General features: G+C 37.9%; 1 protein-coding gene across 6 annotated transcripts in view; it reads left to right on the top strand.

The window, feature by feature from the left end:
- ZSWIM6 (zinc finger SWIM-type containing 6) overlaps positions 1 to 24,032 on the top strand; it is a 196,132-nt gene that overhangs the window by 130,938 nt on the left and 41,162 nt on the right. For all 6 annotated transcript variants that reach the window (XM_058731648.1, XM_058731683.1, XM_058731674.1 and 3 more), the window contains 2 exons: positions 5,338 to 5,486; positions 8,669 to 8,819. In XM_058731648.1, the coding sequence (XP_058587631.1) occupies positions 5,338 to 5,486; positions 8,669 to 8,819 (300 nt within the window). The remainder of the gene's footprint in view (positions 1 to 5,337; positions 5,487 to 8,668; positions 8,820 to 24,032) is intronic.

The following is a 24,032-nucleotide window of genomic DNA, read 5'->3' as shown; positions in this document are numbered from 1 at the left end:
AGAGGTTTTCTTTGTTGGTAGATAGCCACTAACAAGTAGAAATAAATTTTGCAAGTCTACATTTTATACAAGGCTTAGGCAACACTTTAATACTTGTAATCAAGACATATTAGGATTTAAATAGTTAAGCATTAAAGTTTACTAAATGAATCTGTTCTTTTAAGGAGGTTATTATTGTAGACATTTAATTTCCTGGTCTATAATGTATAGTATTACATATTCCTAAAGTGTTGAGTTGTGTTTAGAGTAAATTTATGTTTTATTTACCAACTGGTTGTGTTTACTTGCATTCTTATTACCAAGTGAAGATGTTTTCTATGCAGTCACATGAAAAGATTTCTAATTCTTATCGCCTAGTTAATTTTTTATTCCTCCATTATACAGTATTAGGTTTGAGGAAGTGGGAGGCTTGAGGATACATAGTTTTTCCAAGCTGTGCCTAGAACTGAAGTCTTCCGAGGTCTGATCTAGGATTAGGTCTTCTCGGCTCGTGTGTAGACGTTACTAGATAGATTATTTGCAGTAAAATTTTATCTGGGCCATTTGCCTCTGCAGTGTCTCCCCCTTCCCCACACTCTTTAAGAAATACATTAATTCTAACACTAGCTTACCAAACCTAACCTGCTTTTCCTGCCCTCAACATGAAAACTGAAAAACCCTCAGTTTTGTTAAAAACTTGAGAAACATTATTCATATATTTATACATTTTCTTTTAGATGTCTTCCCAGCTAGTCAAGAATATCTGTGTGTAAATTAAATATCCCATTAAAGAAACATAAAAAATTATCATATTTTTAAAAATACGAGTGTTTTAAAACATATTGAATTTTAAGGAAAAATTCATTGTTATAATTCAAGTCAAATAAACGTGATTTCTGGAATATTCTTTGTAACATTTTTCTCTTTTAGTATGAAAAAAATAAGAGTTGAGTATATCCTGAAGTTCTTGTAGAGTGTCTGAATGTTGACCCCTTTGCCACTTTAGGCCAATAAGACTGGGTTTTTTTCCTCTAAACCACATTGAAATCTACTTAAAATATTTGGAAATTGATGTGGCATATAGAAAAGCCAAGTCTCAACATGGCTCTGACCCAAGCAGTGAAGGGTAGCATGCCTTCTACTACACCAGGACAGTCCGTCCCCATCTCAGTCCTTTAGGGACAGGATTCCTTGTAGGTCTTGGTCTTCAGTGCCCAATAGAGAACAACTGAAAAGTGAGGAGTATTGGGGGAAGTAACCACTGTGAGGATAGAAATTGACTTTCTTTAGTTCAGCTCATCAGAAGGAACAAAGAGTAGATAATCAGTAGCTTGTCCGAATTTTCCCTAAAAAGAGGTTAAAGAAGGATGTGTCAGATTGCCCAGGAGGGTTTTAGCAAGATACTGGACAAAGCTTAAATATGAAAGTTGACATCCTATCATTGAGTTGTTGGGCAAGTCTCTTCTGGTGCATTTAAAGAATCTATAGGGGCGCCTGGGTGGCTCAGTCAATTAAAGACATGACTCTTGATTTTGGCTCAGGTCATGATCTCATGGTTCATGGGATTGAGCCCTGTGTGAGTCTCTTTGCTGTCAGTGGAGCCTGCTTGAGATTCTCTTTCCCTCTCTCTCTGCCTGTTCCCTACTCACTTGGGCATGCACACATTCTCTGTTAAAAAAATAAACTTAAAAAAAGATGAATCTATAGTTGTCGTTGTGCATTTGTATTTGTGTGTGTCTCTTTCTCTAGAATCAAGGAGATGGGATGGATTAGGGGCTCTCAGTCCCTGTGGGATACAGATGTAGCCCCATTAGTTAACTCTTCACAGCACTGTGTGTCCTTAGATCTTCCTGTGAAAGAGAGAAATGTGTTAATAAGTGCTTGCGAACATCCCAGTATCTTTCCTTAGATTTGTGTTTGATTTAGGGCTGACAATGCCTGTCTTGATGTCGTCAGGGTTCAACTTTAGCTCCAAGGTTCTGGGATGTATTCTTCAGAAGGGGAGAGAACCAGGAGACTGTGGATTTGGCACTGTGGCTCTGGACAAGTCCTAATCACCGTGAACTTGTTTCTGCTTCTGTAGAATAGGGATCATGATCTTAACTCACCTCTAGGGGACGTTGTAAGGCAAAAATGAGATAAATGTGAAAATGCTTTAGCGGTTCTTCTTTGATAGGAATCTTTCTCTTAGGGGAGGAATGTACACATGTCTTTCTCCTCCCTCCTTCTCCCCCATTCCAGTACTTGACTGCCTGATAGAGGCAAAAACTGGTTTAAGTGTCAGGAAGCAGTGGTGAGCAGGGCAGCTACCATCCTTGCTCCCTGGAGCTTAAATATCTACTTACATACCAAGTCCTCCTTGGTACAACTTTCTCTGCCTTACTTCTGGAAGAACCAGTCTCTCCAGCTCTTCCTTCTAGGCCACTCATTCCCATTGCCATCCTCACTCATTTTCTTTCCCAGTCTTTAAACATTGGCCTTCCTTGGGGCCTATCTTAGATACTCTTCCTATCTGTAGAGTCTCCTGTAAAATATCCAGTCCCCTACTTGAAATCGTTTCTCCTCTTCTTGGCTATCTCAGAGGCACTTAAAATTCACCCTATCTGAAACAGAACTCATGACCTAAACACTGCCCTCCCACCCCATAACCTGGTCCTGCTCTGATCTGTGTGTCATTGAGTTGTCCATCATCCAGTTGTTTAACCCAGAAACGCTTGTCTTTCCTAACTCCCTGATCTTACAAATCTCACATACCCACTTCTTTGCTTTAATGTCTTGAATTCCTGTCAGATTCTACATTTCTGTTCTCACTCTTGTTTTTCAAGCTACCATCATCATCCTTTGTACAGACCATGAAAACATCATCCTCACTGTTCTCTTATGTATTTTTGCTTCCTAGTCCATCCTCCACACTTGAGAGATATTTTTTAGGTACCTAAATATATTCACATAGTTCTCAAATTTTAAAAATATGCAAAGGTGCAGGGAAGAGCTTTCTTCCCTCGTGTACCTAGGTTACCCATTCTTTTTTTTATTTTTTTATTTTTTTTTTAATGTTTGTTTATTTTTGAGACAGAGAGAGACAGAGCATGAGCAGGGAAGGGGCAGAGAGAGAGGGAGACACAGAATGTGAAGCAGGCTCCAGGCTCTGAGCTGTCAGCACAGAGCCCGACGTGGGGCTCGAACTCACGAACTGTGAGATCATGACCTGAGCCGAAGTTGGACGCTTAACCGACTGAGCCACCCAGGCGCCCCCTAGGTTACCCATTCTATGCATGTTGAAGGAAATGCTAAGTTTTACGCTTTTCCTAAAACTTCATTATTTACATAAAGTGTTTTTTTTTTAATGTACACTTTTCTTAAGCTTGTTTTATTTTTTCATTCAACAGCATATCTTGGATATTCTTCCATTGTAGTACATAGAGATTCTCCACATTCATTTTTGTGGCTGAATATGTTCCATCGTAGGAATGTTGAAATTGATGTACATTAGAGCAAAACATCTTTACTATCTAGAGTATTTCATTCTTCTCCTTTGGATGACCTTGTCAGGAATTCCTATTTATTACACTTAGGGAAGAGAAATCTAAACTCCTCACTTGCCAGGGCTCTCAAGGTCTAGCCCTTCTTCTCTGGGTTGTCTTGTATTTGTCTTTTCCTCATCCTCTACTTTTGGATTGTATGAACATAGACTAGCTTTTATCTCATCTGTGTTCTGTGTTCCTTCCCACCTGAGACTTCTGCTTAAGCTCTTAGTCTCACATGCAGACCCATTCCTTCCTTTTCCTGTTTTCTAGTTAACCTCTAATCTACGTAAGGGAAATTTCAACTCAGTTTCCATTTCCTTAAGGTGTGCTTACCCTGGTGATCCATGGCCAAGTCAGAGCTTTCTGATATCGTCTTCTGGCATTTGGTTGCTTCCTTTGAACAGTTATTATCATTTATTATTGTGTATTTATATGTGTGATTATTAGGTTGATATTTATCTCACTTAAAATAGTATTTCTCAAATAGTGGGTTGCAACCCGTTTTGGGTTATGAAATCAGTTTTAAAAATTATGATAAGCCCTTTTCAAAAAAAGAAATAGAATATCAGAGCCTTTCACTTAAAGTAAAGGTCTTTTTTCCATCATGCTTTTGCTTCAGATTAATAGGTGTGATCACATAAACACCTGGATATACAAATATATTCGGCATGATGTTAATTGTTATTGTTGGTCTTAGTCAAAAATATTTTATGGTAAATTATATGACGATAGCAGTTCTATTTTTGTACACAATTTCATCCCCAAATTTAGCAGAGGACATTCAGTAAATATGTTGTCTCAATGAATAAATAAATGAATGCGCACCTTTTCGGGGAGATTCACAGACTCATCCTTCCTCTTAGGAACTAATGAACCCTGGTTCTAAGCAGATGTTAGTGTTTGTTTCCTTGGCCAATTCATTTTGCATTATTAGATTATTAGAAGAAAAGGAAAGGAATGTAAAACCAGGCTTTTAATGTATTTTTTAAGGGTTGATAAGGAGATTAAACACTTGATGAAAAGTTTTTAGATATAAATTTTTTATATTACTTATACATCTTAGGCCTTAAATACCATTTTACTTTTTGAATAAATAATGAAACTTAATTTTTACCTGCCTAAATATCTGGATAATGTTTGAGTTTCTAAGGTAGTCTACGTGGAGGGCTTATTACATAGCTCTTACCTTTTGTGTGTGCTTCAGCAATAAAATATTTATGCAGTTCGGCAAGGTGATACTACAACCTGGTTTAGTACAACAGCTGCACTGCCTGTTCCCATGTGGCTTGATCTCCCTTTTTAATCTTCAGTTTTTGTGCAACTAAAGACTATGTCAGCATGTAGTTTATACAGCAGCAGATAACAGTGAAAGCTTCTTGAATTAACATAGTAAAGAGAAATACTCTGCTCAGTTTACTTGGTTTCACATTTTTCTCATGTCTTTGAGAAACTTTCCTAACATGTTCTACACAGTAGAGCTTTATCAACAATCATGTATTTTACGATAAGACCTTTTTGTGACTTTTTAATTCTTTAGACGTGTAAACTCATCTGCAAAAGTTTAGTTTCTGATCTTTAAAAAGAAAATATCTCAGTTCTACAGTAATCTGCATTGTAGCTTAGCACAAATCAACAAAGACCTGGAAATAAGAGAATGATTTTCATATTTATTTTCAGTCATAAATTTGTATGTATAATTGAAATTGAGATTGGCTTAAAAAGTGTGTAGGCAAAAAGTACAGAATCTTAATTCTTCTCAAATTTATTATCAGAGCCCTTTAGCACAGAGTTTTTATCTAGCATATGTGTTATTTTTTCTTTCTATTTCTAGGTGCTCCTGATCCAACAGCAGGTGCTAGTATAGATGATGAAAACTGCTGGCACTTAGATGAAGAGCAGGTTCAAGAACAGGTTAAACTGTTCCTTTCCCAGGGCGGGTACCACGGATCAGGGAAGCAGCTTAATTTGCTCTTTGCAAAGGTATGATTTTTTTTAAAAGAAATATTCTAAATATATACATATATAGAAAGTATCTATATATGATTATGTGTACACTAGAATAAAGGCTTTTTAAATTATTTTTTTGAAGAATAGAGTCTGAGTTAACCAACCAATTAGAAACTATTATGTTGTAATGCATTAATTTACTTAGGTGTCCGTAGACAAGATGTGGAGCATTTTTGTTTCTCTCAGTTCCCATTACTAAAATGGTAACAGTTTATACAATTTTGAAAAACCTTTCAGTACTCAAAAGCAAATAGCTTAATATTATTAAAAATGCTATCTTTTCACATTTTTACTTTTTCTAGTTAATGTTCTCAAGTAGAGCATAACTTTGAATATAGTCCCTATAATGTGCTTTGTATATTTAAGGGTTTTTTTTGAGGTTCCGAAGTATCTCCTGTTCTAATCCATATTCTGTAAATTTTACATAATTATTTTTGAACAGTTTATACATGCATGTGAGATATTATATATTTAGTTTAATAATGTCAGTGTATTTAAATTAGATTCAGAAGCAGGGACTTTGGAGTCATACAGACCTGGGTTTCAATCTAAATTCTAAATCTTACTGAATGTATGAACTTTGGCAAGTTATTTAAGTCCATTTCCTCATCTGTAAAATTAGTTAATGATAACATATCTCCCTCAAGTTATGAGTAAATGTAATGGTGTCTAACATGTCGTTTTAGCCTTGGTAAATGTTAATTTTCATCACCAAAATTTGATGGCCCAGGAAACATAGTTAACATCGTTATAAATTCTGTGTGAGTAGAAGCTATGTCTGTTGCTTTATACAGAACTTTTAGTACCCATAAACACAATTCTCAATACTGGGTAAAATGCTTTTTTAGTCATATTAAATCACTCTCTTTTTATAGGGGATATAGCTATTGTTCTGGCTAATGTATTCAAATTGGTTTTTAACAGAAGAGATAACTGATTGATACTTTTGACAACTCATCAATACTGTGTTAAAAAGCTTTTCTACTATTTATAATAATTATTGTTTTTTTTAACTCTGAAGAATTAGCATATATTCTGTTACTGGTCATGTTCAGAAAATAGTGTATTCTGATTAATCAGTATCCTCTTGCCAAAGATTTATCCCATTTACTAAATATAGATCGCCAATTTTCCGAGAATTAGATTACAGTAAAATACATTTAACCCTAAAACTACTTCACATGTGATTTAATCATCATTTGGTAATTAATAGGTAGTCAAACTCATGTAGTAGATCAGAGTCTGCCTTCTAAAAATTAATTACCGTTAGACTATAGGTGTACTTGAGTGTTGCTTAATAGTTGTGGTTTATATGCTTAAGAGTAAAGCGTTTATTTTCATTGCTGTTGCTGAGTAATAGGTTAGAAGTTTATCAGGAAAAGAAACATTAAATCAAATCCATGATGTAGTGGTAATATTAAAGGTTTGGCATATTTTGATTCACAGGAAGTATTTCATAGATTCTCATGTTAGTGAATAGTACACTTTGGCCTAGTGGAAGCAAAGTGAAAGAGGTATTAGACAGGCCTACAGCTGCTATTTTTATGCCTGTAGATGATGTATACATTATATATGCTGTATGAAGTAACATCATCTAATTTTGGAAATGGAATAACTTTTTTTATTTTTTAATTTTTTGGCATAACTTTTAGAGTTAACACAGATCTGGGCTCTGATCCCAGCGATTCCTCTTGTCCTTTGGGCAAGTTATTTCATTTCTCTGAAGCATGGTTTTATAATTCATAAAATGGAATTATAATCTGGCCTACTTTATATAGTTATTGTGAAGAGTACCTGGTAGGTACAAATGTAAAAACTCTTTAGCGTGATGTCCAGTGAATGGCAACTCCCTTTCTTCCTCACAGTCTTCATCTGTTCATGACTGTTTAGTGCTTCCATATGGGAAATAACTTTTTAAGATTATTGAAATAATCCTGGAAGCACAACATTTGTGATTTAGGGTGAAAGTGCTTTTGAGTTCTTTGCAAGGCTCAAATGTAAAGCCTGTGATGGGGTTCCGTTACTTGTCAGGGTACAAGCCTGACACAGGATCTGTGGATCTTTAGGTTTGGGCTGCTTAATTGAATATCTGCCATTTCCTCCTTCATTTGCCTTTCACACAGAACCTTGAATAAAAGGACCCCCTCTCTTTTTCTGCTGCTTATGACCTTGTTCAAGTAATGTCCTGTAGGGAGAACTGGTGGTGTTCAGCTCAGATTCTTATTTGTTGAACACATGGCAGTAAACGCTTTTGGGACTGATAGATTTATTTAGGGTTTTCTCGAAAGAGACTTAGTCTTGTGTCCCCCCTCCCCCCCCCTTTTTTAAAATTTTATTTGGAGAATTTGGCATAAGAGTAGTGGACAGAGCTTTAAGTTCCAGCTTTGACAGGCTGAGTTAGCTTACCAGGTCACAGGTTATGGTTCTGCTTCCTGGATCGCTCATTTAGAGCAAGAGAATTCTTTAACCTGTGATGCAGTCCATTTCCTTTGACTATTGCAAAAAGAGTCCCATCTGAGTGAATATAAAAGTATAATGTTGCTCTTCTTGTCAGAAAACTTCGGTGTGAGAATGTACCAAAATTTTGATTTACCTCAAAAACTGACGGACTTCGCAACTCTGGAAATATACTACAAAAGATTGCAGTGTACAGTTTAAATTGGTGAATTGTATGGTATGTGAATTATGTGTCAATAATGCAGTTTTTTAAGAACAGAAAGACAGATGTTATTATTATAAACATTACTCAGTCGATTTAGAAGATCCCTAAAGAGTTATCATTAGACTGCTTTTGGCTTGTCTATTCTGGTGGTAAGTACAATCAGTTGGAAGAGTCAGGAAGGTGCCAAATTATTTGTCTTGTTTAATTTGGTATGTTTCTGTAGGCTGGCAAAAATTTCTTCTTTGTAATTGGGGAGGTAACCAAATTTCCTCATGTGGATTATGAAACATGATTTTAAAAAATTAACAGTTAATTCTCTGATTAAATTGCCATTTAGGATAGAGACCAGTTTTTAATAAACTTTTGTTTGCTTAAGAGGGCTGGTGTCAAAAATTACCTGCCCTGGACCCCAGAGAAAGAAATAAAGTGGTCTGTTTGTGTATCGCTGTGTATTTTTGAACACTTTTCTAAAGGTCTGATTTTTCCCCACTAGGTGCGGGAGATGTTGAAGATGAGGGACTCTAATGGGGCCCGCATGTTGACGTTGATAACAGAGCAATTCATGGCTGACCCTCGTCTGTCACTTTGGAGACAACAAGGCACTGCGATGACTGACAAATATAGGCAGCTCTGGGATGAGCTGGGTAAATACAAGTTTCCTGATGGATTGCCATTGAGTTGTGTATGGGTAAAGATCATGGTGGAGTGTTTAAAAAAGCATAGTCAGAGTGTTGCTGAAGAGAGAGCTGCTCATATGTGAACTAACTGCCATTATATCCTGGTTAGAAGAAGGAGGACTTGGGCTGACATTTGCAGGAAATAATCTTGGGAAGGTTTGGGGGAAATTGTGTGATCTTGAAAACGAGCATAGGAATCTGCCTTAATATTTGAAAAAAGAAGCCATGTTGTTTTAAAACAGTTATTTTGTTTAGTAGAGCTAGTTACTTATTTCTAGAATAATATTGTAATCAATTCGCCTAAAATTTGGGTTTTTCCCCCCTTTGCCTACGTTAAAAGTATCAAAAGTGGTTTGAACATTTTTTTTTTTTTTTGGCTGCTACAGACTTAGACGAACTTTTGATTGTCTGAATGGAAAAGATACAGCAAACTATAATTTTTATTGCTTCCCAGATCTCTGTAATAAAAATGATTGAAAAAATGACAAATCCATTAGTCTTATTCATCGGGAAATTTGGGGAGATGAATATTTTTACCCAGTGCCCATTGCTAGGGAATTAACAATGCATTTGTGGTCTTTCTATTAAGAAATCTGCATGGGGAAAATGGAACTTTTGACAAATATCTCAATGCCTGTATTTTATGTTTTGGATATGATAACTAGAAGATCCTAGTTTCATTGAAATTGAATAGAATAACTCTTCATACCTTCACCTTTTTTCTCTCTTGGTTAATAATAGACCACATCCTGTTGATTGATCCCATGTTAAGTCTAGACCAAGGGAAGCTGTTGTTTTTGTATGTGCCCCATGATTGTAATAATTGGAAGGGACCTTTGAAATGAACTGTTTTATGGGTAAGGAAACTGAATTCTGGGGAAGTTCAGGAGACTTCCAGAAAATGACATTGACTGACTTACGGATATGCAGCAAGTTGGTAAAGAATTGGACGTTAGAGTTTCCTCTTTCCCGTTAATAGAATGTATGTTCAGAAACTTGGTATGGATGACAGCTCTTTTTTTTTTTTTTTTTTTTTTTTGACAGATATATCTGCTACTTGCCACCTGTTAGGTATTTGTTGACCTTTTTCCCTGGTATTTTTATTAACTATCTTGTGATAACTTAATCTTGTTACATTCCTTGGGTCACCTGAAGTAATGGTTAGTGATCTCTAACCCAATCAAAATTTAAATCAGTCTGTAACTATAGTAGATTGTTTCAATATATTAGAAGAGTGTTTGGGAGCATGGTCTGGTGATTGGAGAACACAAGTGTAATGTGTGGTTTAAACGTATTTTTATACAATACTGAGTGATACACTTTTCCAGGTAAACCTTTTTCAATTTTATAATTCATCAGTAAATGTTGAATTGATTAGTTGGTTTATGACATTCAAAAGGACTAGCATTACAAAAAAAAAAAACTATAATGAAGGGAATCATTTAAAGAAAATTTTGGATTAATACTAAATGAATAAAATTTTAAGAACTTAGATGCTTGGAGGAAATTAGAATTACAAATAACTAATTAGGAGAAGGCAAACTAATTTTTTTGGTTACAAAAAAAGTGATATAGTTAAATAAAACTTACAGTGTTCATATTTAATCCATTAGTCACATCTCACTTTTCCAAGTTGTTTTGGAAATTATGTGCCTCAGCCTTCAATAAGAATTATAAATTCTCATTAGGTGGAAGTTCCCACCAGCTGATTCTAGTTATACCCTATGATGAACTGCTTTCTGATTATGGACCAGGCTTTATATTATTCAAGTTCTTTGATTTTAGTCTAAGATGAAGAATACATTTTCTTGCCCTGTATTTCCTTTTTTCACAAATCCCACCCCGCCCACCAATCATTACTAGACTGTTGTAAATTCTCTTGTGTACTCTGATGGCAAGCAGAGGTCACTAGCCATTTTAACCGCATCTATGTTCTGTGAAGAATCCCATGTAGAAGTAACAATAGCTACCATATCTTAATATTCATTCACCAAAAAATTAACTAAAAGTTGCTTCTGGACTACAAAACGAAAGGATTTTGCTTCTTAATAAAATGGGAGAATTTGACTTTGTGCCCCTGCACAGGGCTCACATTGCTTCAAGGCTCTGCTTTGGAATTAAATGCTGAGCACTGCCAGATGCCAGACATTGAGAAGAGGCTGAGTTTTGTCGGCAAATGGGATCTGCAAGTTAATTGGTGTTTTCTGCAGGCTTCTGGCTGTGAAATGAAATTGGAAGCCCTTTAGCCACATGGATAATACAGGACCTGAATACAAATGTCACATGTCACCATCAGGACCCACTGTGAGACAATAGTGTTCCCACTCCAACACTGCACCATTACAGATCATTTAAATATGGGGATTACATTTAAACTAAAAGCCCCATTTGCCTTTTACTGCAATTTAAATGTCCTCTTAGCAAAAGCTAAGTGACAAATTAAATGAAAAAAGTGCCCACATTTTTAAAGCTGTAATGCAAAACAACCTTTTATTGCTTCTCATGTGCCACGAATGAATCATTATACTTGTCAACCCTAAACCAAGCCATAATTGGAGCAGCTACTGTTATCAAAGTGGGGCCGCTCTGTGACAGCTTAATAAAGCTGAAACTGTTAAATTAAATCTCAGATGCTTAACTCCTTAGCACTGGTGAATTCGATGGGTCCATTTCTGGCAATAGCCAATACACCAGGAAAAAAAAAAAAAAGATTCCTGGCATGAAAGCCTTAATCTGATGAAAGTGTACAAGTAAGAGTATCTTAGCCAAGTAACTGTGCTTCTTGGCAGAGGTATTTGGAGGCATCAGATTGTCAGCCTGATTACAAAATTTAATTTTTTTGGTAAGATCAGATATTCCCCTCCCCAATATTTACAGCTTACTGAGTATATGTGATTTATTAAAATTTAACTCTTGATGTTTCAAAATTAGTTTAAAACATAATATATATTTGTATAACTTTGCCTCTCTTTCAAGTAAGTATATACAAACTTTTTTGAAGTAGCAACAGGCCCGATTCCTTTCCCCCTCGGGAACAGAGGGATTAATTATGCTCAATTCTTCTTTTCTAAATTAAGTGCCTATGATATTCATTTAGTCTGAGTTAATTTTTGTGACTTATTCCCTGATATTCATAATGTAGTATGAAATAAATACAGATGCATACTATTAAGATCCTGTTCAGCGCATCCCATTTACAGATACATTATTCTTATATATGAATCTTTTTCAATATTAGTTTTACTTTTTCTATGTGATAGTCATTTTCTAAACCATACGGCAGTCATCTCAGAGTACGTGTGGTATCATGATCAGCAAGAGAAAATGTATATGTTAAAATCTTAAGACAGGGGGTGCCTGGGTGGCTCAGTAGGTTGAGTGTCTGACTCTTGATTTCAGTTTGGGTCATGATCTCGTGGTTCATGAGTTTGAGCCCCACATTGGGCTCTGCGCTGGCAGCACTGAGTCTGCTTGGAATTCTTTCTCTCTTTCTCTGTCTCTGCCCCTTCCCTGCTCAAACGTGCATGTGCATGCATGCTCTCTCTCTCAAATTTCAAAAAATAAAATCTTAAGACAGAAAGCCCATTGCAGTGATAGAAGGTGCATATTTGGTAGATCTATAGAATATACACCTGTTTAGTTGCATTCTTTATTCTATAAAATGCAGATTTTCTAGAAAGCAGATCATAGAAATAATCCTTAGATTTCAAAGAACAACCCAGTGTCGATTGGTGGTGAGCACACCTACTGTTAGCCCTAATGGCTTTGTGTTCAGCACACTTAATTACCATGGGGGTCTTTAGGGATGAGGGGGTATATTGTAATCTCTTATCTATGTTGATGGGTCTCTTTCCTTAAATGTCTTCTAGACTGTAATTTTACTTTGCTTCATAAAACTATAGGTTGTAGCTGCCAGTCTATTAAAATCTAATTAAAAATGGATGTCATTAGAGGAAACAGTTAAATAAGATTTAATTACAGCTTTATCATAGGGAAAGATTCTTAAATTTTCATTTTTCAAGTTTTACATATGTGTTTTTTTTCCTAAAATTTTAAATACTTTCTCTGTGAGCTGAGTCATATGTTTTGCATTCTAGCATCTCAACTTTGTTTTTTAGGGAGAGGCTGGGCTACCATTGCAAGAGCCTTGCTACTCTGAGCTTTGTTCACATTCACAAGATACAAGGACTTATCTTACAGAATTCTTTTCCAAGGTTTTGATATGGGGGTGTCACACTGGCTCAGTTGGTGGAGCATGCCATGCGACTCTTGATCTCGGGGTTGAGTTCAAGCCCCACATTGGGTGTGCAGATAACTTAAAAATAAAACCTAAAAAAAAAAAAAGTTTTGAAATGGATACCTAAGTCTTTGTGAGTAGAAATAGTCATAGTTAGAAGTTTCTTTCTATTTTGAAATCCGCTGTAAGGTTAGTTTGACCAGTGGCTAAGCAGCAGCTCTCGTGTTCCTTGGTAGGGTACCGGATAGATTTGAGTGGGTGTACAGATTCAGGGTGCATGGAGTCACAATAAATCTTTGTTCAGCAATAGAGAACTTAGCCTATCGTTCATCCATTGAGACCAAATCTGTTGCAAATACTGAAAATTTCCTGCTCCGCAGACTCAGAACACTTGTCTCATGTACTACCTCAGATACCAGTAGTCATCTCTGTGGGCCTCTTCCGCACCCACCCACCCACCCACATTTTTCCTGAATCGTATGCTTAAGTCACACATTTAAAATGAGGCTGTAAGTAACTTCGAAGGGCTTTTGTGCACAGTCAGAAATAAGATTCCAAAGACTCTGCTTTGGAGGTCATTGTGGAGAAATACCTGGGAAATGCCACCTAACGTCTCTAAAAGTAATAGACTTAGTAATTTCATCCACTGTTTTGAGCCACTACTTGTTTTATATGATAAATTCAAATCCAGGCTTTCCCAAGTTTGAAGCTGATGGTGGTTAGTGAATGTCTGAGGAGTTACTCCTTTTCAGAGAGAACTTGGAAGCATTCCAGTGTGGTTTGCCATATAAGTAGTGTCTCTTTGCTAGCGCCATGGAGAAAACAGCAATTCCCAGAGCCCCCTTGCAGCAAAAAGTTGTCAGGTGCAAAAGTTGGATACTTCTCTGTAGCTGTAAGTGTACAATGTAAGCCTAATGGACTACACATTAGGGATTGTTTCTCACCTGCCAGTTTATCTTCCCTGGCCATAAGGAGAAGACACCTTTACCACTGAAACCACTTCAGTAGTCTTCTCGTTAACCCTTCATTCCAGAAGTCTTATTGTGGTTTCTTTATCAGTATGGTATTAAGCCCTTGCTATGTTCAGAGGCATAGATGTATTAAGTGTTTGATTTTACTATTGGTGATGGTCCTGGTAGTATAGGGGGGGAATAGAGGGATAGAACCTTCAGGAGACAGAAATTAGAATAGGCATGAGTGAACTGAGGGGTACTTTGATAGAGTAATTTATTCACATATTAGTACAAATACTAGTAGAGACTGAATTTAACATGGTTTTACAAGGTGTTCATGGAGGCGAATTGTTAGGAAGTAGGAAGAAGTAGTGACAATAACATGAACAAAGACAGGTATGAACTCAATGGGAGAGGGTTCAAATTCATTGTCAACAATGTTGTCTTCAAGATTTTCAGTCCAATTTTATTGTCATTTGTTTTTACTCCAAAGGGAGGTGAGAAGGGAGAGAGAGTAGACCTAGGATCTAAGCTTTTCCTATGCTTTATTTCCCATTTTAGTCCAGCTACTGAAGATGACATAGATGTCAGCACTTATTTATCAGGAACTATGCTGAGCACCTAACGCATGCATTATTTTTTTATTCTTGAAACAATCCAGTGAGATTTAGGTATAATTATTTGCCTTAATTTTATAGCTGAGAAAACTGGCACTTTGGGAGACTAGATAACTTGCTTGAGGTCACAGTAGCAGAGCCGGGATTTGATCCCAGGCCAGTGGCTTCAGAGACTTAACCGCCAAACTACGTACCATCCTCACTTGTTTTGTTTTGCCTCTCTGCTAAGTGGTCTCTGCTCCGAGCAGAGCAGGGGCAAGGTGAAGCTCACCTAGATGGCAGTAAACCCTGTAAAAGCTGCGCGGCTGGTCTGCCCACTCGTGGTCCTGCAGGTCTAATTATAGTCGTCAGAGCTTACCTATTCTAGTTGCTCATCTTTGTTTCTAGCAACTCTCTAACTTCAGCATCTGAAAAAAGATACAGTGTAGAAGAGCCACATACATGCTATTGATTGAGAACTGTTACAATAAACTTATGCTTATCACAAAATACAGAGAGAGTACATAGGGGATACGGGATACAGTCGAATTTTCATTTCATTTTCCAGGCTCCTTTGCTAAGGAGCCAGTGAGACCTTTAGGTCATGGTCTTTGTCCTGGCCTGTATCAAGCCCTAATGATAACACACTTGTCAATACTTGCTTATGTCATGTGGTCTGTAGCTCTGCAGATCCCTCCTGCACTTGGGCTAGGCTGTCCTGCTCTGGAGTGGGGTTACACTTCCTGTTTCAGTCTGTGGTTTTCCCCTTATTATTCATAGCTCCCTCTAAATACAGAGGCTTTGTCAGTTCTTCAGGAGGCTTTGCTTCTGTCTGGCCATGTTCTCAGAACACTGATGCTGCTGCTGAGTCCTCACTACCTGTGCGTGGTGTATTCCTCTGTTTTGTGGTCCTCTTGCTTTTTGTCTCTTAAAACTGAGACTTCTGTGTTCGGGGCTCAGAGGCCCCTGGATTCTGCTCTGCTCTGGGAATGGGAAGAAGGGGGGTTGTTCTCTGCTCCTTGAAGTAGGCAGAGTTAACTTTTAGTTTGGGTCAGAACTGAACCAAAAGAGAGAATGCGTATTTTTTTAAACATTTTTTTATGTTTATTTATTTTTGAGAGAGGTGGTTGGGAGGCGGAGATAGAGGGAGACAGAGGATCCAAAGCAGGCTCTGCACTGACAGCACAGAGCCTGACGCAGGGCTCGAACTCCCGAAGTGTGAGATCATGACCTGTGCTGAAGTCAGTTGCTTAGCCCACTAAGCCGCCCAGGTACCCTGTGAATGCATATTCTTTACTTCCTGTACAATGCCATCAACTGTCTTTCCCTTGAGTGCAGCTGCTAGGATTTAATTGTCCATTCATTACTCCCTTATGGGAAAGAGTAGAAATAAAGAGAACAATTTTTAAACAAATATTAATAGAAAATGGTAGATTCTCAAGATTAAAAGAGATCTTTACAGATTGTTTGATCCTATTATCTAACCAATTGGAGATTCCTAATGATAATCATCTTCTAAGTTATTTAGGTGTACAAATAGATGATCTGTAACAACACTTGGGGATCACCCCCTTGTGTATTTTTATGAAACTTTATTCTAAATATAGACCACAGAGATTTTATTAGGAGTTAAGATGCCTTATGACTTATGATAGTACATGTTCGTGTCCTATATTGTATATGTAGTGTGTTGGTAGCATTATTTGTACCAAGAATAGGTTCTAGTTTCTTTCTTTTATGTAATATTTATGAATCCATTGTTAGTAGATATTTTTCTCATATTAGTGGCTACTAAGAGTGTCAGAGTATTAGTATAAAGTGTCTTTTTCTTCCTCACAACAATTTTAGAAAAGTTTTATTCTCTTTCTGTTTCCTAAGAGTTAGTATTGCACTTGCCCTCAAGAAACTGCCACCAAAGGGAAATGTGGCTGGGGGAGAGGTGGTCTCCTTGCTCAACTGTGGATCTCTGGGGAGCACCATCACAATAGGGTGGGGGGGGGAGTGAGAGAGTGGGAAGGAAGGAAGGAAGACGGGTTGGGGAAAATTTCCTCTCATCACTTCTTACCCTGAAGTGGCAGCATACAAAAATAAATGAGGTCTGAGAAGCCTCATCTAAGCCCTCTGAGATTCTCAGGAGCTTCACGGGGATCAGAGATGCCGGGAGCCAGACTAGAAGAAGTGGAAGCCATGGGAGGAGTGAGACAGCCACTTAGGTTGTTCTCTGTGGGGTGCCGTGTGGAGCAAGGTGCTTTACAAATGTTTGTGCAGTTGATTAAAGCTTAGGTGGGTCAATGAGGGGGCAGGAGAACCTAAGGAAATGATGAATGTGTGTCTGTTAGACAGGGGGTGTTCACCTGTGCCTCACAGAGGCCCTGAGGCGGGATTGGGAGGAAGTGAGTGTGGATGGGGGGAGGCAAGTCCTCTCCGTCCCAACAGATGACTTTCACCACTTGACACATAGGCTTTCTGTCAAGATTTCTCTAGAACAAAGGGTTCGGAGATTAAAAATGCATGCTTGATTCTTACCATCTTCAATAGGCTTTTAAATAGCTGCTCTTCTTAGAGGTGTACCAAAGAATGACTTTTATTTATATAAATAATTTTCTTTTTTGAGGAGAAGGCAAGCTGGTAAATGATGTATAGCAGGTGAGTTTTTGTGAGGCTGCTGTAAGCTTATCTAACAATTGCATAATATTGTTTCAGTGTTTAAAAATTCCAAATTGGAATAAGAATAATATTCTGTCTAGTAAAATACAGGTGCCCTCTGACATTAAACTGCTTGGATGAATTAGTAACTGGTTCTAGGTTATTTTCTCAGGCTCTGATCTAGAGACAAATAACCAGGAGTAGTGATAGTAATTGTCCAAAATGGGGCTAACTCACACAGCTCTCTGTGTCTCCTGTTGCAAAGATAACCTTTGAAATAGAAATTCCAATCTTTGAATTTGGGCTGTGTCAGCTCTATTTTCTTGACCCTAGGTTGTGCTTCCCAGCCCCTTTCAATTTGGGGTATGTTAGTAAGTTTCAAAATTGCTTTGGGCAATCCTGGAGGAGAGCATGACCACTCATCAATTAGGTATCAGACTTAAGTTATCAGCAACCTTGAAATGGCTTAGATTGGAAGCCACAGTCTCTCTTTATGGATGGGCATAAGCTGAGGGAGTTGGATGGGAGGACTGTATACAGGGCACTTGGGTCCAATATAAGCTTGGAATTTGGAGAGAATTCTGTTAGGAACAATGGCTTCAAAATGTTGCCAAGACCACAAAAGTGGGACACCCCCGTCCTCCAACACACAGACATTTAAAGATGATAGTATATCCGGTAACCTATTCACCATACATACTGATCATACACATAGGATGCTCTTTGCCAAATGTTAGGGTCCTGTGTACAACAGCTAGTCTGAGAGATTTTTGTTTGTTTTGAAACCATTTAAACCACTCACTGTCCTTAATAATCTTGTCAGTTGCTGTCTTTTGGGGGCATTTAAACTAATTCCAGAGCCATCCTTTTTCATCTTTATTAGTGTTCATGTGATAATCTCACCCCTCTTTCCTCTTCTTGTCCACTAATTAGAATACTGAAAATGACACATTTTTTTTTAAGTTGTTTACCTGTACAGGTGAAAAAAATGTGCCTGGCATATAGTTGGTGCTTAGTAAAGTATCTATCAATAAAATAGTGAAGAAATAATTGAAGTGTAATGCTAAAACACTTATTTGGAAGCTTTACGAAGTTGAGTATTTTTGATGTACTGAGAACAGTGATTGAAAGGCCTTAGTCTTCACTGCGTCTTCAGTTTTCTTCCCCTCCTGGCTTATCTTGCCGTCTTCGCCCATGTACAGGTGGATATTCATGGGTGCCTGTTTATGCCTGAATGTATGCAGGTGCACGTGTGCGCACACACTCAATGCACACTGAAATACAAACAGTATAGAGTACAGAAGGGCAGTGATTCCCCCTTGCCATCAGTGCTGCAGGTAATCTATTGCATTAATCAGCCAGCCAGTGGGAAATGCATGGGGAGTGATTATACTATCATACACAATACAATCAGCATGAAGCACTTGTCAAGACCAATACATCAAAGTTTAATTCAGTAATAGAATGAATTAGAGCAAAATGAAACATTCTGTTCTCCAAGAACTCGGCACTCATCACAGGTTCTTTCTCAACTCGGTAGAAAAGTCAGTGCATTAAGAAACTGTTTTTATGAATGAAATTGAAGTTCTCTTATGTCCAAATACTGCAATCCCTTTTACTGGGGCTTCTTATAGTGCTAAACTATATTCGTCAGTATTCCATAATCATAGCCATTGGTAAATTTGATTATTTTTTGTGAGGGATCCTGATGATCTTGTATCCTAATTGTTCTCCATGGTTAAGTGAAAGGCAGTTCTTGTCCTATTGGCTCAGGGAAGAAGCACTTATCTATAGATATGGCTGGTGGACAGTAGAGTGCCTTACCAGAAAGCAGATAAATTAACAATGACTTGGTGTTTACAGTGCTTTATGATAGGTACTGTCATTAGGAGCTTATAGTCTAGTTGGGAAACAAAATGAATAAGGGAAAAATAAAAAGCAGCCCAAGACCACCTAAGGCAACTGAAGAAATGAAGTTAGGTAATGTAGTACCTGTTTCAGAAAAATTTGAGGATCTAACACATTTCATATTCTGAATCAGTCTTCTGTGTCAGTTTATAACAGTCAAATGAAATACACCTAACCGAGCATGCTTTTTCTTTTTTTAAATTTTTTTTTTCAACATTTTTTATTTATTTTTGGGACAGAGAGAGACAGAGCATGAACGGGGGAGGGGCAGAGAGAGAGGGAGACACAGAATCAGAAACAGGCTCCAGGCTCCGAGCCATCAGCCCAGAGCCTGACGCGGGGCTCGAACTCACGGACCGCGAGATCGTGACCTGGCTGAAGTCGGACGCTTAACCGACTGCGCCACCCAGGCGCCCCCCGAGCATGCTTTTTCAAAGGGACAGGTAACAGCTCACCAGGACTATTGTAGTTTTCAAAGCCTTTGACTGGAATATAGAGAAGATTTCCTGAAGTCAGATGGTCTCTAAGTATGGATTCTGATCCCCATATTTACCAACTGTATATCCCTGGACGGGTCCCTTATTTTAGAGAGAACTTTAGTTTCCTTATGTGTAAAATGACCATAATGAGGATTCTTAAGGCCTAAAGATGATTAAATAACGCATAACACTTTCTTTCTCATTCCAAGGGTCTTTTGCCTGTGTCGAGAAAGTGGGCCCAATGGGAAGCTTATAGGAGAGAGACGTCATGAAAACCTAGGGAGTCTTTTTCAGAAATAGATTTCTATAAACTTGGACTGTTGAATGGATCGTGGAACTGTTTGTGAAGACAGCTTGGTTAAGCAGCCAGTGCAGAGCACATGGAAAATGCTCGTGCAGGTTACCACAGTTCACATTCCTTCCCCTCACTAACAACACTGACTACCCTTTTTGTGTATGAAAATAAGACGTCTGTCATTGTGGCTTTTTTCTTTATGATTTTTCCTGTCTTTCCTCCCTCCCTCAAAAATGAGAAGGGTGGTGAGTGGTGGACGAGCTGGCTCTGGCCAGTCCTACAGAACCAGATTCCCAGTAAGGTCAGGCAGGCTGTTTTTGGTGAATCTGGCATGTTGACCTGTCAGCACTGACAAATCACTGCGTATCAGAGGAGGGCCACAGATTTCCCCAGAGGAAACATTATCAAGGATACCCATTAACTTTTTGGAGTATCTGGTTTGTTTTCTTTTTTGATAGCAAAAAAAGATGGTTGTTTCATTCAGTCTTTTCTCAGAGCCTGGCTAAATAATAGCCGATTTTGCGCCCTTTTGCTTGAGAGTTAGCCCTGCTCGGGGCACCTGGGTGGCTCAGTTGGTTGGGCGTCTGACTTCAACTCAGGTCATGATCTCACAGTACGTGAGTTGGAGCCCTGCATCGGGCTCTGCTGACAGCTCAGAGCCTGGAGTTTCGGATTCTATGTCTCCCTCTCTCTGTTCCTCCCCAGCTTGTGTGCACTCTCTCCTTCTCTCTCTCAAAAATAAACAAACATTAAAAAAAAAGTTAAAAAAAAAAAAAAAAAGCCCTGCTTGACCTAACACGATCTCAGAAACTCTCTGTATACAGTGTACCTGAGGTATTTGAAATTTTCCCAGAAATGTTTTAGTGCGTTCGAAACTATACCAAATATAAAGTAAGAATGTTTTTACCAGTTAAACTTATTTCTCAAACAGTGGTGACTAATATATTAAGACTGAATTGTACTGAGAACAATACTATAATTAGGGTCACAGTTTTTGTGTGGTCTGACCCAAGAAATTTTGTGACTATAGTTTTGGTAGCACAACTAATTATACCAGTGATCTCCTATTTGTGACTGCAATTAGGCATTTCATGGCCTCTAACTAAGTATAATTAGTTAATTGGATCATGCATGAAATTCTAGCCTCTCATAATAGCCTCTGAGAACAAAAATAAATATGATAAATATTATGAATTGTTTTATAACTGTGGAACCCTGGGAAATACCACAAGTAATTGTTTTACTTTGTTACTATTTCATAGGAATAAACATGGTATTAAAAAGTAGAAGTTAAACTATGTAACATTCTTTATTCTCTACCTTTGAGGCAGAGAAAAAAGGGAATCACTAACCTTTCTGCTGCTCCTCTGCTTCTTACTCCCCACTTGCCACTGCACCTGTGTGTTGCCCCCTTAGCATTATACACGTTGTATCTTCTGGAAAATAGGGAGAAGAGCCACATTTATCAAAAACGCCTAAGTGCCTTTATGGAAGAGGTGTACCTTTTAATTACTGAATTGATTTGCATACTAAAAAAAACATGAAGTAGAAGGACTTTTAAAACAAGTGTTATTGACTCTGGGGGATACCACTAGAGAATGGCCAACTGATTTATTCAGTCACAAATCATAATGCTCCACCCAGTAGTACACCCACAGGCAAAAAGCACACTTAGTCACACGCAAGTGCATTATCCTGGAAATGCTGATGTGACTGTATTCCAACAGACCTCGTGATACATCATAATTTCAGAGAAAACAGATTTCTTCTGACTTGGATAATCATTCTTGAATTGTAAGTTGGGTTTATCTTTTGTTTGAAATCTTCAGTGGAGTTTCTTGTTTGCTGTGACTTTCAAAGTCTGGAAAAATGCAGTTTTCTTTTGTTTTCATTAGACTCTTTTTAAATGGACCTTGTGTAGGTTTTTGTTGGGGATGCTTTCTCTACAGGGGAGAGACAAGACATGGTTAAATAAAGTACACGATTTCTTAGCTGTGCCTTTAAGGTTTCTTCATCATTTTAGACAATAATGTACCCTTTTATATTATGCTGCGAAAATATGAGCAATAGAATGATGATTCTGTCAAGAGACAAAAATGGTGAATCTTGGGATTTATGTATGCATAACTACATACATGAATCCTAGCTTAACAGAAGTACTTTTTGACTACATAGGTAGGCAGAGGCTACAATACCCGAGTGTTGAGAATATTGGATTTTGGGGAGCATGAGTTTGTAAGTTACTTTAGCTGTAAAGTGAGTTTTTGTGACAGTGAAATGTGATTGTGTATGTAAAATACTTAGCACAGGGTTAGTGTGAGGTGAATATTCAATAAATGGCAGCAGTTATTGTCAGGTGGATAAGTAAAGATGCCATTCACTTTTAGAACTGTGTTAGCTGAACTAAATAGAGCGGTTTGTACCCTAAAGCAGACATTTTAAAACTTTAAATGTAGACTCTAATTAGAAACCTAACATGTGTAACCTGATATTGTTAGGATTTTCCTTGAAGGGATAAAAATATTAGCATACAAACCAGCACTTAATATTGCATTGTGTGTTGGGATACCTTTTGTGCTGTTAAGCTTTCATAATGACCTTTTTTTTTTTTTAAGTTTATTTATTTATCTTGAGAGAGAGCGAAAGCACAAGCAGGGGAGGTGCAGAGAGAGAGGGGAGACACAGAATCACAGTCAGGCTCTGCACTGTCAGCGCAAAGCCTGATGCAGGCCTCAAAGTCATGAACTGTGAGATCGTGACCTGAGCCCAAGTCGGTCGCTTTAAGCAGCGAGCCACCCAGGCATCCCGACTTTGTTTTTTCCTGTAGTTGCAGCTCTTCTCATATGTTCAGTGATTTATTTGGGTTTGATTAGTTTGACAATATTCACCTACTCATTGGTAAATACCTCACTTTTCTATCTTGTAATCTAGCAGATTTATAATCTTCCTGGTAATTGTGATAGATTAAAGATGGCCATATATTCTTTGCTACTCTCTCATTGAGACATGAGGTCTTTGTTTTCTCCTCTTTTATCTGGTCAATTTTTTAAAAAATGTTTGACCAGCAGAATATGGCAGAATAGATGCTGGGTCAGTTTCTGGGCCCAAGCTTTAAGTGACTAGCAGGTCTATTTCCTGTCTCGTAGAAGGTTCTATCTTGGTTCCCTGAGTTTTCATGTAAGAAGTCTGGCTCTCCTGAAGCTGCCATGCGCTGGGACAGCCCCTGCTGTCCACATGGATGGGCTGTGTTGAGGCAAGGGGAAGGTTAGGAGAAAGGCACTTCTGACCTGCAGAATCATGAGATACAATGGTATGTTCTGTATTAAGCCAGTGCTTCGTGCTTCTTCTCATGGTTATTTTCCAAATGCCAAATTTCTCCAGCAGTACAGGATATAACAATGTGTGAAGATGAAGTTCTGTATTTCAGTTTTTCCCTTAGGTTGGATTAAGTTAGATGTTTGTCACCATTGAATGTTTATTATTAATGAATAGGGTAACATGATCTTAACATATTCTGCATCTCCAATTTTAGGAATTTTTTTACAGTAATTCTTCCTCACCATCATATTTTAATTGTGCCAAATTTCACCTGGCTCGACTTCTGGATTTTTCTCACCTGGTAATAAGAATTTGAGTTCACTTTTAATTTTGTGTTCCTGTAGAAGACTATGGAACCCTGGGCATTGAAAATGAAAAAAGGAGACAGTGTACAGTAGCTAGGAGTTTCAGCAGGGAGGCTGAGGAAGGGGATGCTAAAGGAAGAATAAGCCCACACTTCAGTGCTGCATTCTCTGTCCATCCATTGGCACGAAGTTACCATGGGCAGAGAAAATGTTACATGACCCTGTAGGGATGGGGACGAGTTTGAGAAATGTCTCTTCCATGCCAGTAGATAAGGACAAAATTACCCAAAGCATCTCTGACCTCTAAGTGTCCCTGTGGGCCCCAGTTGGCCTTGGGAAGCTGGAGAGAACAATGCTTGCCAGAAAACAAAACACATTTAAAAGCCTATTGTGGAAACTGAGGGAGAAAGACAGACTAAAAGATGTTTCCTGCTAAAATCACA

Source organism: Neofelis nebulosa, chromosome 1 (genome assembly GCF_028018385.1).
Source record: "Neofelis nebulosa isolate mNeoNeb1 chromosome 1, mNeoNeb1.pri, whole genome shotgun sequence".
In the NCBI taxonomy this organism is placed as follows: Eukaryota; Metazoa; Chordata; class Mammalia; order Carnivora; family Felidae; genus Neofelis; species Neofelis nebulosa.
This window is presented reverse-complemented; position numbering and strand designations above follow the sequence as displayed.